Below are 20651 nucleotides of genomic sequence, written 5' to 3' on the forward strand. Positions count from 1 at the left end.
TCTTCCCCCAATCTTCTCTTCTTCTGAGCCACGGGTGGGGACTCCTTAAACAATGCCAGCTTATGGGACATAATCTTTGGGTGGATTCCTGGCATATCGGTTGCAGTCCAGGCAAACAAATCCTTGTTTTTCTTCAACTCCGCACCTATTGACCTGGCTTGCTCCTCCTCCAACTCACTTCCAATGGTAGTAACCTGCTCCTCTTTCCGCCCAAGGCTGAAAGGCCTTGTTTCTCCCATTGGTTCCATCCGATCATCGGTATTAGTTCTCGGATCTAGATCCGCCATGGTTACCTCCGATCGTCTTCTCCTCTGCCGGTTGGGTGGATCAGATGAGGATGACTGAACCTTCAACCCGGCCACATAACATTCTTGGGCGATCCTCTGGTAGGACCGGACGGTGCAAATGGTTCCATTGTCCGACGGAAACTTGAGTGTGAGGTGGGGCGTGGAAACAATCGCCCCGAATGCATTTAAGCACGGTCGACCCAACAACACATTGTATGATGTGCTTGCGTCTACCAGCAAAAACCTAGTCTTCAGCTCCTTATTCCGCTCGGTTCCCAAAAAAGTTCTTAGATCTACATATCCTCTCGTATCCACCCTTTCCCCCGAAAATCCTACTATTTGCTCGTTATACAGGGCTATCAGATCCTCGGATATGTCCATCTGTTGGAACGTCTTCCAGTAAAGAATGTTAACAGAACTTTCTTGATCCACCAACACCTTTCCTACGTTGTACCGAGCAATAACAGCGGTTATTACCATCGGATCGTCTTGGTCTGGATCAGGAGCATGAAAATCTTCGTCGGTGAACGTGATTGGCGGCATGGAGCGCTTCCTCACATCTACCCGGTGAACACTTTTAAGCTCCCTTAAGTTTCTCTTCCTTAGTGACACCGATGACCCCCCAGCAAAACCTCCAGAGATAGTGTTTATCGTGCCATGCAGCGATCGATCATGGCTGCGACTTCTACTCCGCCTACGGTCTAGGCGTCTATCTTCTCTCCTATCACTTCGTTCCACCCTCACCCTCCTGGGTGGGCTTCTCGTTCTCCGTTCCTCCTTAACGAACTTTTTCAAGTGACCTGCCTGAATTAGTTCTTCCACTTTATCTTTCAACACCGTGCAGTCTTCGGTGTTATGCCCTATGTTTAGATGATAGGTACAATGTTTAGTTCCGTCCGCCTTGGGTGATGACCGAGAAGGTCTTACACGAATAAGATCTGCACTCAGGGCTTCTTCCAAAACTCTAGCCCTTGGCATATTTAAGGGGGTGTACTTTTCGAATCTAGCCCCTTTCGGTCCATCCCTGTACTTCTGGCCCTTTGGTCGTTCGCCTGGTACGAACAATTTTTTTCCTTCTTTCTTCTTCTGCCCTGAAGTTGAGCTCTGCTCCTGTTGTGACCTCTGAACCGCCCTCTTCTCTTCTATTTTGATGAACCGAGCGGCGAAAGGGGAAGGCCTCAACGCGGTAGCCAGAGTGCTAATGGTAAACTTCTTACCCACCCCCCTCATTTGCCGAGCGGTCCGATTAAACCTGTCCATGAAGTCTCTAAGACTTTCTCCCTTCACTTGCTTTATATTCATCAACTCCAGATACATCAAATTTCGAGCTCTCCCCGCAGAGAACTGTCGTTCGAACATGTCCCTCAAGGTGGCGAAGTTACCGATGGTTCGAGGTCTCAAAGAATGGAACCATGCTAATGCTTCTCCCTTTATTGACAAGGAAAAAACTCTACACCAGACATTTTCACTGGGGGAGTAGATGGTCACGACGTCGACGAAGGATCTCAAATGCTCCTCTAGATCACCTGACCCGTCATATTTCTCCAGGGCCGGGAATGCCCTCTCCGAAGTCTGTTCTTCCATGACCGCCGCTGTGAACGGATGCAGAGCTCTCGCTCGGCTGACTGGGATCGGACGATTTTCGGCCCGATGCGAGCCAGCCTCACTCTGATCTTCCCCATGATAATGACTGTCATTGGTAGGATCTGTGTCTTCCTCCGAGTCCGGCTCCGTTTCCGGCATCTCTACGATAGGCGGTGTTGGGGTGCGTGCGGAAGATTGACGGTTAGCCTACGCCCCTCTAGCCGCATCACGCTCGCCCCTAAGGGTTTCAATCTGTGCTTGCGTTGCCTCCATCCTTCTTCTCATCTCCTGCATAAACGCTGTCGGGTCTTGCTCCATCCTTATGGCCTTAGTAGGTTGTCTTCAACAATCCTCGGCCCCACGGTGGACGCCAAAATGTTTCTGCTGAAAGGGACCGGGGGAAACTCCTGCTGCTACCGCTCGGGAACACTCCTCCTTCACCGATCGGTCCTTCTCGATTATGCCTTACCTCTCGACTCTTACTCTCTCAATCAAAGTGGGGTGACTTGTAGAAAACACTCCGACGCTCAAGTTAGAACTTATCTTCGCAAGTCTATCGAAAATTAGTCAAAAAACAGACAGTTTACCTTCTCAATCAATTGTTATTTATATGGTTTCAAAGAATATTATCCATTAATTTACCTCTTAATGACGATCAATGCTCACCTTAACTGCTCGACACTGACCGTTACACAATTAATTACGCATTCATGGTCATTCAAAGGCTGTCTCCAGCCAATCGGCTGGAGAGTTCGCAAATACTACCCTAACGTCCGATCGGGGATGATCAGCTTCCATCAACCTTACTTGCCCGATCGGTCGAACCTACTCGGTAGTAACAACTGTAAACATCTTGAACCTACCTCTTCAGTAAGAGCCAAGTTAGCATCACAAAAGGATTTTATTGTTCCAATGTCTTCCCAATAATCTCTGAAAAATACGACTGCAAAAACAATAAACATATAACTCTTTTAGTTTCATCATAGCTGTAATTAGAACTCTAATGTACAAGATCATTTGAATGGAGATATATTAATGGAATTTTTCTCTTACTTGGCAAGCAGAGTTTACGCATGAAAAGAATTTACAACTATTTTCTCAATATGTTGCCACGAAGTTACACTTACAAGCAACAATACATTTGGTATAGAGTATAAATCACCAATCAACACTAGAAATAAGACATCTGAAGAGATTAACAACGAATATGTTTGAAGTTAAATGAAATTAACCATAAGATAACTAATATGATTCAATATATATGGTACGGAAGAAGCTCATAGACATTAGATCCCTACAATACCCATCTTTATATCATTGGAAAGAGGGTTTGAGAAAGAAAAAATTGAAGAGATTCATTGTGGTGGTTAATGGGAGTTCCCTGATTGTAGTTGAAGAACAGGGCATGAAGAAGTTGTTCTTGGATTTGCCACAAACTTGGAAGAGAAAGCGTAGAACTTGTAGTAATCTTCATCCATTTAAGCTGCCACATCCAGTGGAATCAAAGTTCAAGGAATAACTCAACGGATCATAGCGGCATTGGAACGAACCTTGTCGACTCACACTTTTCGGTCGTAGTGTGCGCCCACGTCGCTTCACTTTCCTCATCAGTTTCGTCACCAAACAACAACAGTGGCATGCTAACACCATGGATTTTGTTGCCATGGCAGTGTTGGTGGTGGCGCTTGTGGTGCTGCCAGATTCATTTTGCACCTTGGCACGCCCTCGAAGGTGCTGCCAACGAAGAACGAGAATGTCGTTGGAAACAAGTTTCTTCTCAAATCCCCAACCTTCTTCTCTGGTTTCCCTCCCAACCGGCTGGATAACCGGATAACGTCCTTCATGTAGGTCTCCACATCGGTGGCCAGCCTATCCAGATCGAGGTCGGTGGAGGGAGATGGTCGGTCCTCGAGCCACGTCACCTGCGCGACCAGGTAGGGTTTCGTGCACACCACACTGTTCACTCAGAATCGTTCCTGGCCCTTACAGATGAGGAAAAATCGGTCATTCACGAGGCTCTCATGCTTTATGACTTCGCCGATGCAGCCAATGGCAGCGGTTCCAAAGACGACATCTGTGTAGATGACGCCGAAGCGAAGGTTTGCTTGGAGGAGTGTGTGCATCATGATGCAGTAGGGGAACTCGAAGATCTGCAAGGGAAAGATGACGCCAAGGAAGAGCACCAGAGGGAGAGTGAAGAGAGGAAGCTCGACGACGTCATCGGAGTTGGGGGAGTTTGTGTGATGCTTCTCGGAGAAGGAAGAGAAGCAGCAGAGAGTTGAATTAAGCTTCCGGTAGCGGTGGCGGAGAGGTGTAGTGAAATGAAGATAGCGATTTGCGAAAAAAAAATGAAGGCAGAAAGAATGAAGACGCATAAACATTATTTTAAAATTAAAAATTATAAATGTTACAAACGATTTATTTTAAACCGCTAAAAATTTTCTGAGATTCTAAAAACCGCCGAAAAATAATCTCTCCTAAAATTAATAATTTTTGTAGTGATATAATGTAGCTACGTATTCCAACATCAATTTATTGATTTGTTTATCCTAAACCTCTCATTTCAAACTACACAAAGTGCATTGGGTCGGTTGGTAGAACTACCTAAACATGTGTGCATCCAAAAGTTCTGACTTTTTCATTGGGGTTGCTGTCGTTTCACTCTTTCATTGGTTAGTCTTGGATGTGTTTTCCTTTTCCATATTTAATTCTCATAAATTCGAATGTTCAAGATGGGTAGTGTTCTTCATTGGCCATGTAAACCATATAAATTATGTGAAACGTTTAATACAAATTATCGGCGGAAAAATTGTGATGGGGAATTGAAGATACAAAGATATTTGCATATTATTGTGCCTCCACTTGGTGGGACAACATAAGATATAAACCAACAAAATGCTGACGTCATGGAAAAAACTGCAAATATTACATTTTTGTTCCATTATATAAGAAACTTTAAGAAAAAAAGTTGTTTAAGGTTTTAAAGTTATTAGAACATTCAAGATTTTACTTTTTTTTTTCACTTAATATGATAGTTGTATTTAGTAAACTCTGGTTAGTTAAGTTTATTATTTTAAGATTTAAAGTTTAGGATTTAAAATTTTATTGTTTAGATATTAAATTAATGTCATACTTAATTTTTACATATTTAATAAATAGTTTTAAATTTTCCGTTTAAGATTTTAATTGTTATGTTCATTCAGTCTCTTTGTCATTATTTTAAGTACTTTTTCTATACTTAAAGAAAATACTTTTGTTTAAGATTTTAAGTAATTGTGATTTTCCCATTTTCTTCATCCAATCTCTTTGTCTTTCCTTCTGATACGTTGTCGTTGAAACTATCAAATTAATAGTACTTTTTAAAGAAACTTTAGTATTGTCAAGTAGTATTTAAGAAAGTTTATAAGGTTAAAGTAACCCTGAGTTGTCTCCCAACGAATACATAATTGATTTTCAATATTTGAATCTTATGACTATGCTAATAGAATTAATGTTTGAAGAATATAGAGGAAACTTAGAAACAATTATGATAAAATAGGCTAGTTCCACTACTTTCCCAAGATAGATTCATCATCGGTTATCCACATATCATTGCTCAATTGATTATTGTTCAAGTTTCAAATTAATTAAAGTACATTCTTAATTAATTTGAGGGCGATCATGCAGTTAACCAAAGTAGATTCTCAATCAAATGCAAGACCTTTCTAGATTATTCACAATGAATTCAAGCAAAGTACATTCTCAATCAAATTCTATTGTGTTTAATCATGTCTATTCTTAAATCTCCTAACCAAATTAAAAGCTAATTAATCAAAGTAAATTCTCAATTAATTATAGTTGAAATTATTACCACCAATCAAAGTACATTCTCAATTGATAGCAAAAACTCGTTTAATCATATGAAAGTTCCTAAATTTAATCAAAGTAGATTCTCAATCAAACCTAGAAACCCTTGAACTCATATGATTAATATGCATGTAGATTCAAACACCTTATGATGCAAAAATCATTACTTTTAATATGTTTGAGAGATGAAAGAGATAGAAGAAGAATAACTCATATCAATAATCAAAAGAAACAATTGCATTAATTCAACTTAACCTCATAATTCATAATGAAATTACAGTGGAATAGCCCTAGGAGCTTATTCCTCCATGAATGGAGTAGAATACATGATGAAATAAAATGAGAGGAGTGGTGGATGAATGCTTCCAAGTGGAGGAGTATGAGAATGAATGAGTTGTGCCTCCCCTGGGTCATTTTATATAGTCTTGATTAGGCTTGGACTCTGAATCTTCTATTGATAAGATCTTTTATCTTATATCTAATATCTTTCAAATATTCAACAGATTTAATCAATTTTTGATAATATTTGATAATATCTTTTCTAGATTCAAAAAGATTTGACAAATATTATCTTTTGATTTTTATTGATATAGTTAAATAAGGTAATTATTTAACAATATCAAATAAAATATCTTAAGATATATTTTCTCCAAATTATTTTTTAAAATAAATTTGTCCAAAATTACATTTCAACCCTTTTTATTTTATTCAAAATTGCAGTTCAAACTTTAATTTCAACTGCATCAACAAACATTAGACTATTCAAAATAATTTATGCAACTAAAATCTCATTTTAAGCCTCTTTAATTCCCAAACCCGATAAAGTCAATCATCACAAATCTTATTTGAAATCAATCATTTAAACACAAGAATCTCATCAAAAATTTGAATTTTAAAACATAAGTGTGAGCATAAATATGCATTCATCACCTTCTAACCTTTTTCTTTCTTAAAATTTTTCTCTTCTTTCTTTATAATTTTATTTCTTCATATATCTCATCTCTTTTAGAATTTGTTCACATATCAAAAAAGTTAAGAAACTATAAGAATTTGTTCCCTTGTCAAAGAAGTTGAGAAATTAAGGAACATTTCTTTCTTATCATACTTTTAAACATAATAAATTCTTATTTACTTTAAACATTATATGTTCTATTTCCTTATGCTTCTACATTAAACGAATCTTATCTCACTAATTCATATATACTTCATGGTGTCATGTCTCTAGGTTCACATTTTATTAGTTTCTTATAATATTTTTTTAAAGGGAAAGTATTCATTAATGTGAAATAAGCCTTTTATGTCTAGCGTTCAAGGTCAACATTGAAAAAAAGCCAACATTAAAAATAATCGATGACATTGTTGTAAATAATTATCCTATTTAGATGTCAGAAATTTTCACATTTCGATGTCATATGCCTAATTGACTTCTAAAAAAGGGAATTTCAACGTTAATTAACATTGAAATTTCACTTTTTAGACGTTATATTGTTGCATGAATCATGTCAACCTGCACAGAAAGGACCTTTGGGCTATCCAGGAAGCAAATGCTTGAAAAGGAGAATTTCGACATTAATTAACGTTAGAATTTCACCTTTTAGACATTATATGGTTGCATGAATCATGTCAATCTACACAGAAATGACCTCTGGGTTGTCCAGGAAGCAATTAGACATATTAAAAGGAGAAATTCAATGTCAATTAACATTGGAATTTCACATTTTAGACCTTATAGGGTTGCATGAATCATGTCAACCTACACAAAAATGACCTTTGGGTTATCTAGGAAGTAATCAGACGTTTGAAAAAGGAAATTTTGACATCAATTAACATTGGAGTTTCACTTTTTAGACGTTATAGGTCCTTTGATTTTTGTGAATTCATTAAAACAGTTGGCGGACAACTCCAAAACTTTACTACCATAAGACGTTGAAAGCCGTAGATTGCAACGTCAATTACCTATAAGATGTTGGAATTACTCTCTTTTCGATGTCATATGTCCTATAAAAATTTGTAAGAACATAACCCACATAGTTTCTTTGCGCTTTCATTTATGTTTGAATTTGGGTTTTCAAAGACGAATACGAGGGAGAAGAAAGGTTAGTTTTTTGCCATCTACCTCTTGTGAAAGTGTTTTCTTGCCTTTGTTGGGATATTTTGTTAGTTTTGACCGATTTATATCAATTTTTCATTTAGTATTTACATCCTTAGTGAGTTGAAACTATATCACCCCTAAGTGAACCAATTGGTTTGTTCATGAGTGCAAGAAAGAACAAAGATTATTTTTGTGTTATTTACCATAATTATATATGTTTTCATAAGTGAAGGTTACAATTTTGTTTTTATTTATGGATTCATTTTATGTTTTCTTCCTCCATTGATAGTCCACCACAACAAACAACAACATCGGGAAGTTCTCCACTCAAGATTATTGCCAACGACTCCCTTCTACCAAGGTTAGTTTTTTAGTTTTGATAGACATTCCAGTGGTTATGTAATCAATTAAGTTCATTAGATAGCTAATGCTTAAGCTGTGGCAAACTACAAGTTTTAACCGATTACATTATATATATAATCGATTAAAACTCATGCCTTTGCTAACACCTGTTTGCTATGTGTTGTGATGTGTTTTGAGAAGAAAAAGTTTTCAAAATTGTCTAAGTATAATACTTAACTGATTACATTGTTTACTTAATCGGTTAACTCTGGTATACTTTGAAAACTGTTTTCAAGAGATGTTCTAATTGTCACAATGATTATATTTTCAAATAATCTGACTTGCATTTTATGTGCAATTGATTATATTAATTGCTAAATCAGTTAAATCTGTTTTAATGTAATTCTGGTATAACTCTGTTAAAAGTATAACCGATTACATTATTTTCATAATCGATTAAAAAGCGTTAGACATAAGAAAATCTATACAATGACGCGTTGCACTCTCCATTAACAACTTTTGATCATTTGAACTTTTAAATCTAATATCAATGAGTCTAGGAAAGAATTGTAGGTGCGCTAGTTGCTCCAAGAATCAAGATACCAAAGATTTGCAGATTGTGAAGGATTCTTGAAGGATAGCTTTGGACGTTTATTAGCTGATCAATTACTGGAAATTAAGGTGTTTTCTTTTCTGATCAGAACTTTGTTTGCAATCAAGAGATTGTGGTTTCCTTGTGCGTGTTGCCAAGAAGAAGAACTTGTTGTTATTGTGACTTTGAGAAGGGTCTCAAAGGGGTACTATAGAGAAGATGATTGTTCTTTCTGCAGGGAGTGTTTTCCTTTATTAGATTGGTGAGTTATGGAGGAGATTACATTTGAGAGTTGTTCTATGTAAAGCCTTGTTGTAAAAACTCAAATCTTTATAGTGGAAGATCTTTCAATTTAAGGTTGATTGGAACTAGATGTGGACATTGAGGCCGAACCAGTATAAAAAGGTGTGTTTGGTTTCTATCATTTAAACTCCTTTACTGCATTATTTTCATTATTGTGTTATGTGTTAAAGATCATCCTAAAGATTTCCAAAAAGATAAAAAAGAAAGCATTTTTCTTTAAAACCAATTCACCTTGAGAAACAAGGCATAACATTTCTTACAAAATATATGGTAAGAAAGGGTCAAAAGATAGCATATCTCTTTAGACAATTATTCTAGGGTTAAGGTTCCACAGCCCATAATCCTATGCTCCTCAAAAAGTCACATGTATTACAAAAGAGGGGACAAAATGGAAATAGGAGAACCATTCATATATAAGGAGAAAATCGATGGGTAAAACTTGAAGAGAATAAGTAAAAGGAGAGATGAATAAGCAAGAAGAAGAATGAAGTATCTCATGATTCCTTTTACCTTAGGTGGTAAGAGAACCTTTTCTCTCTCACTTCTTAGTTTGTTTTGTGCGAAAATACGCAAAAAAGACAAATTAGGGCAATTTATACTCAATTGATACCGAGAGTATTGCCAAAGATAGAATCACCTTAAATTTTTTGAGTGCATCCTCCTCTACTGTGCAGATTCACTTCTTAGAAAACAATTGGAAAAAATACATTGAATAAGGAAAAAGCCTTTGAAAAATGATTCAACGAACTTGGAAACGACTGATTTTAAAATATTCCTGAGTGCAGACAAGATATTCAAACAAAATTTCTCTGGTAAAAATAACTAATTTCAAAATAGATTATGTTACTTTATTATCTGATACGTTAAAAAGATTGATGTTATATAGCTACTTTTAATTTATAAACTGGATATTGTTTTCCTAGAACTTTTTTTAAATAAATTCGAACTTTTAATTTATAATCTAGTTACTTTTTTTCTTAGAAACTTTTGTAAGAAGATCGTACAAAAGTAACGTAGAATTTCAAAGTAAATTGGTTCTTAAAATTGGCTAAGAAGAAAGATCTGTTGTTTAATGACATAAGATGCTGTGAAGCCCAGAACATTGCTCAAGGTAATTGCACGTAGTCACATACAAAGAATCTCCGTACAAGTTTATGACGTTGTTTTCAAATATGAAAACTGATCAATACTTTCTTAAATTTTTCAAACACTATTTTTTGTTTAAATATATACAAATTCACTAAAACGAGAGATAAATTCATTCAATAAAGAATGAGAGACATTAAAGTTTCTAAGTTTTAATTAATTTAACTAATAAAAAATATTTGAAAAAGAGAGTTGGATCAGTTGAGATAATATCTATACGATTAATTACTATATTTATAAATTTTGAAATCTGAAACTTTTATTTTATTTTACTTTTAAAAGACATTTAAAATAAAAACAAAAAAAATAGATATTTAAAATATTTCTAATCTCAACATTAATGATGTGAAAGCATTAAGTGTTTTAAAATAAAATTTCAGTAACCTAACTTCATCGAATAACTATCTAAATATGTAATTACTCAATAATTATCTAAACACCGTATTGAACCTTAGTTGTTATTTATATTAAGATGATAGTATTTTGATTACACGCAAAATCTTTTTATTCTTATTTGATACTATCATTCAGTATTTTTTTTTTATAAATATAAAACTTTATTTTTTTATAATCATTTTATCCCTATGTAAATGTCAAGTGGTGATTATATTAATCGAAAAAAAGTTTCTTTACTATTTTTGTCATTCTTGATGGTCCCGCAAGTCTATGATTTTTTCCAAATTCGATCGCCCTGCCTAGCATTGTATTTGGTCACACGAGATCTTAATAAAATAAAATATTCTCCACCGGTACACCTTCGAATAAAGCAATTTTTTTGGGTTATTAAATCAATTAATATGTGCATTAATTTACTAATATTTAATTTTTTGTTAATTTTTTATTGTTGAACATTGGTGAGAGGAGAGGCTATAGTAATGCCACGTCGTTGAAAGAAAAGGTAACCAATAGCCTGAAGAACGCATGCTCGTGATGCGTAACAAAGCAAACCAGAAAGATAACAAAGAAAATTGTAACATCCCAAAATATAGTAATTACCATAATTGAGAATTAATTACAATTAATAATATAAACAGTGCAGTCTTTGCATTAACTCAGATTTAAAAGCCGAACGACACCAGTACAAGGGAAGCGCGCATAAACGCTTACAAGGGAAACTAAAACGAATGCTTCAAATATATACTAACGTACGCTAAACAGAAGCAAAACAATAACTAGGACGAACGGCTATACAAAAACACTTGGCCGAACGTTCAATCGAAGCTAACAACTTCAGTCCTAATTTAACGAGCGTGTTCAGGCTCGGTCTTTACTTCCACTTCCACAAGATTTGCATCTTCCAAATTTCCTTCTTCCAGCATTTCTTCAACGGACGTACCACCATCTGCTCACATCCACAACGGATGATCATTGCATTTGACAAGACGGAGATACATGGACAGTAGACAACACAATGGAAAACGCAAGGGTAAGCTTATAATATTTAATTCATACGTTCAACATTCACATTCAACATTTCACATGCAAACGCACCACATACAATTTAACATAATATATCATAGAAATTTATAAGTATAAAAGACGACCGTCCGGACTGTATGAACCATGTAGCTACAGGCGTCCTTGCACCCGAGTGATGTAGTAGCTGGGATACCCTCAACAGCTGCCACTCGAGGTTAATCCTTCGCCCCTGCTAAGTGAGGGATACGAATGACCTCCTGCCATTCCCACACATGACTACCCCCTTCTACGTGAAGATGAGCATCACGGAATATCAGGATGGACCAAGCCAGCATTAGCTATCCACGGTCATACTTTACCAATTCAATGTTCAACATACATGAGACGTTCCTCCATGGAACGCTCGTCCAATATCCATAATCACAGATTCAATTCATATAGTCTTCACACCGTAATTCATGATAATGTAACATCAAATTCATCTTTAACTTTAAGAGAATAAAAGAACGAACGTTCAGTCCACTGAATAATCAGGACGAACGTCCAAATGACTTCACTGGATACGCAGGAAAAATACTTAGAACGAACGTAATTTCTGTTGATCCAGTTAAATGAACTGGCTCGACTTAAAGCGTACTGGTACTTAGAAAATAATCATGATAGAAACTTGAACCAGATTTAATGTACAAAGGAGGGTCAAGCACACTTAGAATTATCTTTCAAGATATTTACATATGAAAAACCAATTCCAGGAATGGAACGAACGTAAAGAAATGAATATTTGAATACTTTGAACGAACGCTATTTCATCAATTAAATACTCAATTAGTACGAACGCGAGGTATGAGACCTAGCGAGATTTAGAACGGACGCTCGTGATAAGAACGAGCGCTTATTAAGAACGGACGCTCGACATAAGGCCGAACGCTATGAAGGACGAACGCTCGACATAAGGCCGAACGCTATCAAAGACGAACGTTCACCATAAGGACGAACACTATCAAAGACGAACGTTCAACATAAGGACGAACGCTATCAAAGACGAACGTTCACCATAAGGACGAACGCTATCAAAGACGAACGTTCACCATAAGGACGAACGCTATCAAAGACGAACGTTCACCATAAGGACGAACGCTATTTAGGACGAACGCTTCGGTATAAGACCGAGCGTTACTTATTCATAAAGTTTTAAATATTTAAATACTGCTGAGCTGGACGAACGCTCAGACCATCAACTGGAGACGCTCGCTCTCGAGCAGAATTCTTTCCAAATGAAGGAATTCCATTCTAAGTTGTTTTAAAGAAAAAAAACCGAACGGTCTAAGACCGTACAGTGACGAGCGTCAATTATCAAGGGGATAATTTGGGTTTTCAGACTTCTCAAACTTAACAAATTTCCAGATTTCAACATCTCAGAATATACTTTATACTTCAAACAATTTTCAAATCTTTAAACTTTATAAATTCTACTTCCAGATTAATTCCCATTCCACAATCAACCTATTAAGAACTCATACATTAACATATTCATCCATCACTCATACGAATCAAACCAACATGCAGTTTCAAACCACCCAAACATATATAATACAGTCAACAGTGCTCGTTCATGACAGATAAATCAAAATCAGAATCACAATCCATAACAGTGGTCCTCCATACAGCTCAAATATCATGCTTCTATCACATGCAATTCAGTTTACACAACATACAAGTATCAATTAAAAATTATAAGCTTCCCTTACCTGGTCTAGCAGTGAACTCCCTATGCAAACACTTGTTAACTTGCCCAAATAAAATTTCCTACCCGCAACGTGCTTTCTCAAGCGTTTCACTAACTCTATCCAGGAAGAACGTAAGAAACTTAGAGTATATTCTAACATGCAGCTGTATTAAGGTCTGCATGCAACTTAGAAAAGGGTTTCTAGGGTTCGAGAGCTTACCAGTCCAGATCTTGGTTCTGTTCGGTTCAGAACGCTGCTCACGGTGCAGGGAACGTTTCTGCAGTATCTGAAATGGATTAGGAGTAAGCTTTGGTAAGTTACAGAAGAGAGAAGCTTGGGAGTTCCTAGAGAGAAGTTGGAGGAGATGAAAGGGTGAATTCGGAGGAAGAAGATGAGTGAGTGCAGGTGAAAGGGTTTTTTTTTTCTAAAATTTAGAGTTTTGTTAATTTCTTGTTCGTTTGAACGAACGTGTCTCAAGCCGACACCTGCACACCAACCTCTGATCAGGAAGCTTCTTCCGCAACACGTGGCGTGCTTGCATGCAAGGATTGGTGCGTTTTTAATGCACTGAGTGCGTGTGACGTGGAGCGGTTTCAGAGAATTATGGGGGCTTGGTTTCAGTGCACTGCAGAGGGATTTATCAGCTTTTGAAAGTGGGTTTTTAATGAGAATAAGCGTTGATTGTGGTGTGGATTAATTATGATGACAGGGAATTACTACTACTAATTATTTAGGGTTTCACATTCCCCCTAACTACAAAAATTTTCGTCCTCGAAAATTTAGAACTTACCCGTGAACCAGTGTGGATACAAGTCCTTCATTGCACCCTCAACTTCCCACGTTGAATCACCAGTTCTAGCGTCCCACACTACCTTCACCAAACGAATGTCCTTTCCTTTGTGCAGCCTGGTGCGAACGTCTTCAATACGTACTGGTTGCAATTCTAATGCTCGGTCTGGGCGCAATTGGATGTCCTCCAACTCCAACACGTGAGAAGGATTAGCTACGTACTTTCTGAGTTGGGAAACGTGGAAAACAGGATGGAGGTTTGAGAGTTGAGGAGGCAAGGCAAGTTCATAAGCTACTGGTCCATTCTTCTTCAGAATTTGATACGGCCCTATGAACTTGGGAGACAGCTTCTTTGGACGAACGGTTTGGCCTACTTCAGTGATCAGGTTGAGTCTAAGAAAATACATGATCTCTTGAGCTCATCCAGTTAGCACATTCTCTCCTTCCTGGAACCAACAAAGTGGTGTGCGGCACTTACGCCCGTACAGAGTTTCGAAGGGAGTCATTCCAATGCTGGACTGGAAGTAATTTGGTATCCCTAAATAAGAACATCTTCTAGCTCTAGTACATCAGACGAGTCTCCAATATACTTCTAGCGTAGTGATGCGTGAAAACTAAACGATGATTAATTAATTGAGAAGGCAATGGTATCTTCATAAGCTATCGTTCCAATGCGTCTACAATCCAAGTACCTTCGGCAGCAGCTTCCTGGGACAAGCGACTTCGTCCCACACTCATGTCTTTAGCAATTCTTAAATGTTGACTGGTTTCAACTATAACGATCGGTTATGTTTGGGTAAGGACTAAATGTTTATGGGAAGGTAATAAATTACAAGGAATCTCTGAAATGAGAAACAAGTATAGAAAAAGAATTAATATTGAAGTATTTTACTATTGGATTAGAGTGTGAAAGGGATACACAGAAGCAACAGATGAGAGGAAACATAAAAGATTAATCTGAATATCCCAGGATAAATTGATTATCGAAAACTAAGACAGTATATATATATAAATAGCAAATTCAAGTAAAGGGCATAAGTGCCGAACGTTAAAGAACGAACGAAACCGAGCAGTCAAAGGACGTTCATAGCCAAACGCTAAAAATGTTTGGCCACAAAAGATCAAATGATTAATCACCAGAAACAAAATGAAAAATAATTTAAAAGTTTTATTCCAACTGACAGTTACTGTTTGAAGAATGGAGTATAGGTCGAGTGATTGAAAGAGAGTATCAAATGTATCAGAGTTAGGCAGAGAACTGATTTTCTTGATCATTTGGAGAACGAGACTTCATCTGACCCCTAATTGATTCAAAACAGACGTTCATACAAGTATGCGAACGTCAGAATCGATCTACTCGTCGAGCCATTCCTTCAGAATGATAACTGAGTAAGTCTTCAACCGGATGCTAAATTTACTCTTCAACGATTGCACGGAACCTAGAGATGAATTGAAAATGTCTATCAGAATTGCTACCAGTTTGGATTCTAAGAAATCAATCTTCCTACTTACATGTGGAGTTAAACCCATCATTATGGTTAGTTCTCAAACCGATGATCATAAAGCAAAATTTCTTGGTCAGTCTATCCTCAGTAATTCTAATAGTACCTCTACCTTATGACCGATCTATAAAGGTAATTGACTTAAGTTCTAAGTAACCCTATCCTGTTGTCGTGTGATCTCCAAAGTTCCACCTTTACATTTTGACATGTTACCTTACAACACGTAAACCTAGCTACTCCTGCTCATAAACCCATCTACTAAGTTGATCGTGATGACCTTGCAAAAAAATCCATCTCCCAATTCACTATAAAGGACAAAGATCTTTTAGCTGAATTTTCAACACACCGTCCATTCGTAATTCAAAGTCTGCTCGTTACTCTCTTTCGATTTGTTCTACCGAATGGTCTAATCTTAAAAGAAACGAATGCCAACACCCCGTTCTCGGGAAGTATTCTCCTAAGTTAGTCAACTCTAGAAAATTACATCCTCCCTAGTATCATAATAAGCGTCTATCTCACTGTCGGATATTAAAATTAATCCAATTGTTGGTGTATACACTATCAGACCAAACTGCTCCCTTATCACAATAACTAAACAACGTACATCAAGGCGTTTCATACCGCAAGAAAGTGCAGGTGATAAGCGTACCTGAGTTAGCTGCCTCTGCACCAGTAATAGCATACACACGTCCAGCTGCTTGGGCTCGTCCTCCTCTAGGCTGATTCCTGCCAGCGTTTGGTGGTCTCATCACTGCTCTTCCACCCATGTTACACTCATTATCTAAGTGTCCGTTTCGCCCACAAAGATTACAGTGCTTCACTCCCACCAGTTGAGGACAGGACGAACGGTAGTGTGGCCCTCCACACTGAAAACACGTAACGTTCCCAACCTGACCAGATTGTCCAGCAGGAACTAGAGCTCGAGAGCCGCTCGTATTAGATGATTGATTTGGACGAACGTAGGGGGTCCTCCTTGGAGTAACATTGCCTCTGGAAACGATAGGTCCTCTATTTACTTGCTGTTGTTTCTTGTGCCTTTCTACTTCTGCCATGTTCTTCTCTAAAACCTTGGCCCTCTCAACCATGGCAGGGAACGTTCTTATACATAAGCTGGAGATCAAAACCTTCAAGTCACTCCGCAGTCCGTTTTCAAACTTACGGCACTGCCATTCTTCATTTGTGGCCATTGTGTTGAAACGAACCAAGTGTTTGAACTTGTTCGTATACTCAGAAATAGACATCCCTCCTTGGACCAATTGAAGAAACTCCACCTCTTTTGCAAACCGGACGCTATCAGGAAAATATTCTTCATAGAATTTACTCCTAAACACTTCCCAAGTAATAGGAGTTTGAGCGTCTGTCAAGAGAGCTTTCACGCTCGTCCACCAGTAGTTCGCTTCACCAGTCAACAAATACTCAGCGTACGCCAACCTGTTCACATCTGGGCAGCGTTTGGCGTTAAAAATTCTCTCCATATCTCCCAGCCATTGATCAGCCTCATCAGGGAGGCACTTCCCACTGAACTTAGCTGGGTGATGCTGCAGGAAGCTCTCCAAACTCCACTCGGCAGCAGGTTGAGCAGCGTTTGAAGAAGATGCTCCAGGCGCACCTCTAGTTGCAGCCAAGATTTCCATCAACTGCCTTTGCGTGTTTTCAGAATTGACACGCGAGGCCTCCAAACCTTGCATAGCAGCTTGGTTTTGCTGCATCAGGGTGGCGTTTTGCTCCAGCAACGTGGTGTTCTGTTGATGCAGTCGTTCAACTACGGTTTCCAACAACCTAGCGTTGCTGGACGTATCGGACTCATTCGGTTGGGGAGGAGGAGGAAGTCTAGGCGCCATTAGTTCTCTGGATTAGAGAAAAACGAGCGTTAGTAAAGTTCGAGAGTTAAAACAATAACTCATTAACACATAATAAGCACACAGCAAAAACGTAGTGCACTCATAACCTACAGTGTTCCTTAAAAGAACAAAACTGCTCTGATACCACTAATGTAACATCCCAAAATATAGTAATTACCATAATTGAGAATTAATTACAATTAATAATATAAACAGTGCAGTCTTTGCATTAACTCAGATTTAAAAGCCGAACGACACCAGTACAAGGGAAGCGCGCATAAACGCTTACAAGGGAAACTAAAACGAATGCTTCAAATATATACTAACGTACGCTAAACAGAAGCAAAACAATAACTAGGACGAACGGCTATACAAAAACACTTGGCCGAACGTTCAATCGAAGCTAACAACTTCAGTCCTAATTTAACGAGCGTGTTCAGGCTCGGTCTTTACTTCCACTTCCACAAGATTTGCATCTTCCAAATTTCCTTCTTCCAGCATTTCTTCAACGGACGTACCACCATCTGCTCACATCCACAACGGATGATCATTGCATTTGACAAGACGGAGATACATGGACAGTAGACAACACAATGGAAAACGCAAGGGTAAGCTTATAATATTTAATTCATACGTTCAACATTCACATTCAACATTTCACATGCAAACGCACCACATACAATTTAACATAATATATCATAGAAATTTATAAGTATAAAAGACGACCGTCCGGACTGTATGAACCATGTAGCTACAGGCGTCCTTGCACCCGAGTGATGTAGTAGCTGGGATACCCTCAACAGCTGCCACTCGAGGTTAATCCTTCGCCCCTGCTAAGTGAGGGATACGAATGACCTCCTGCCATTCCCACACATGACTACCCCCTTCTACGTGAAGATGAGCATCACGGAATATCAGGATGGACCAAGCCAGCATTAGCTATCCACGGTCATACTTTACCAATTCAATGTTCAACATACATGAGACGTTCCTCCATGGAACGCTCGTCCAATATCCATAATCACAGATTCAATTCATATAGTCTTCACACCGTAATTCATGATAATGTAACATCAAATTCATCTTTAACTTTAAGAGAATAAAAGAACGAACGTTCAGTCCACTGAATAATCAGGACGAACGTCCAAATGACTTCACTGGATACGCAGGAAAAATACTTAGAACGAACGTAATTTCTGTTGATCCAGTTAAATGAACTGGCTCGACTTAAAGCGTACTGGTACTTAGAAAATAATCATGATAGAAACTTGAACCAGATTTAATGTACAAAGGAGGGTCAAGCACACTTAGAATTATCTTTCAAGATATTTACATATGAAAAACCAATTCCAGGAATGGAACGAACGTAAAGAAATGAATATTTGAATACTTTGAACGAACGCTATTTCATCAATTAAATACTCAATTAGTACGAACGCGAGGTATGAGACCTAGCGAGATTTAGAACGGACGCTCGTGATAAGAACGAGCGCTTATTAAGAACGGACGCTCGACATAAGGCCGAACGCTATGAAGGACGAACGCTCGACATAAGGCCGAACGCTATCAAAGACGAACGTTCACCATAAGGACGAACACTATCAAAGACGAACGTTCAACATAAGGACGAACGCTATCAAAGACGAACGTTCACCATAAGGACGAACGCTATCAAAGACGAACGTTCACCATAAGGACGAACGCTATCAAAGACGAACGTTCACCATAAGGACGAACGCTATTTAGGACGAACGCTTCGGTATAAGACCGAGCGTTACTTATTCATAAAGTTTTAAATATTTAAATACTGCTGAGCTGGACGAACGCTCAGACCATCAACTGGAGACGCTCGCTCTCGAGCAGAATTCTTTCCAAATGAAGGAATTCCATTCTAAGTTGTTTTAAAGAAAAAAAACCGAACGGTCTAAGACCGTACAGTGACGAGCGTCAATTATCAAGGGGATAATTTGGGTTTTCAGACTTCTCAAACTTAACAAATTTCCAGATTTCAACATCTCAGAATATACTTTATACTTCAAACAATTTTCAAATCTTTAAACTTTATAAATTCTACTTCCAGATTAATTCCCATTCCACAATCAACCTATTAAGAACTCATACATTAACATATTCATCCATCACTCATACGAATCAAACCAACATGCAGTTTCAAACCACCCAAACATATATAATACAGTCAACAGTGCTCGTTCATGACAGATAAATCAAAATCAGAATCACAATCCATAACAGTGGTCCTCCATACAGCTCAAATATCATGCTTCTATCACATGCAATTCAGTTTACACAACATACAAGTATCAATTAAAAATTATAAGCTTCCCTTACCTGGTCTAGCAGTGAACTCCCTATGCAAACACTTGTTAACTTGCCCAAATAAAATTTCCTACCCGCAACGTGCTTTCTCAAGCGTTTCACTAACTCTATCCAGGAAGAACGTAAGAAACTTAGAGTATATTCTAACATGCAGCTGTATTAAGGTCTGCATGCAACTTAGAAAAGGGTTTCTAGGGTTCGAGAGCTTACCAGTCCAGATCTTGGTTCTGTTCGGTTCAGAACGCTGCTCACGGTGCAGGGAACGTTTCTGCAGTATCTGAAATGGATTAGGAGTAAGCTTTGGTAAGTTACAGAAGAGAGAAGCTTGGGAGTTCCTAGAGAGAAGTTGGAGGAGATGAAAGGGTGAATTCGGAGGAAGAAGATGAGTGAGTGCAGGTGAAAGGGTTTTTTTTTTCTAAAATTTAGAGTTTTGTTAATTTCTTGTTCGTTTGAACGAACGTGTCTCAAGCCGACACCTGCACACCAACCTCTGATCAGGAAGCTTCTTCCGCAACACGTGGCGTGCTTGCATGCAAGGATTGGTGCGTTTTTAATGCACTGAGTGCGTGTGACGTGGAGCGGTTTCAGAGAATTATGGGGGCTTGGTTTCAGTGCACTGCAGAGGGATTTATCAGCTTTTGAAAGTGGGTTTTTAATGAGAATAAGCGTTGATTGTGGTGTGGATTAATTATGATGACAGGGAATTACTACTACTAATTATTTAGGGTTTCACAAAAATTAATAACTAATTGACTGAGGACCAACTTTGAACTTAGGTTACAACAAAAAAAAAAAAAAAAAAAAAACTTCTTTTCCTTTTTGCTTTTCTTTTTCATATTTTACA

The 20651-nt window shown here is 37.9% G+C and overlaps 1 protein-coding gene and 1 pseudogene across 1 annotated transcript; both read right to left on the reverse strand.

Annotated features, from left to right (window-relative positions):
• Positions 1 to 3162: 3162 nt before the first annotated feature.
• Positions 3163 to 4252, reverse strand: LOC124827636 (uncharacterized; annotated as a pseudogene).
• Positions 4253 to 11185: 6933 nt separating this feature from the next.
• LOC148192461 (uncharacterized) lies at positions 11186 to 17546 on the reverse strand. Its single transcript, XM_088098354.1, has 2 exons — positions 13360 to 17546; positions 11186 to 11534 (listed from the first exon to the last, which is right to left on the reverse strand). The coding sequence occupies exon 1, from the start codon at positions 17468 to 17470 to the stop codon at positions 16235 to 16237; it is 1236 nt and encodes a 411-aa protein (XP_087954480.1). The 5' UTR covers positions 17471 to 17546; the 3' UTR covers positions 11186 to 11534; positions 13360 to 16234.
• Between the last annotated feature and the right edge of the window lie 3105 nt (positions 17547 to 20651).

This window comes from Vigna umbellata, chromosome 9 (genome assembly GCF_029865625.1).
Source record: "Vigna umbellata cultivar VRB3 chromosome 9, Vumbellata_1.0, whole genome shotgun sequence".
Classification (NCBI taxonomy): Eukaryota; Viridiplantae; Streptophyta; class Magnoliopsida; order Fabales; family Fabaceae; genus Vigna; species Vigna umbellata.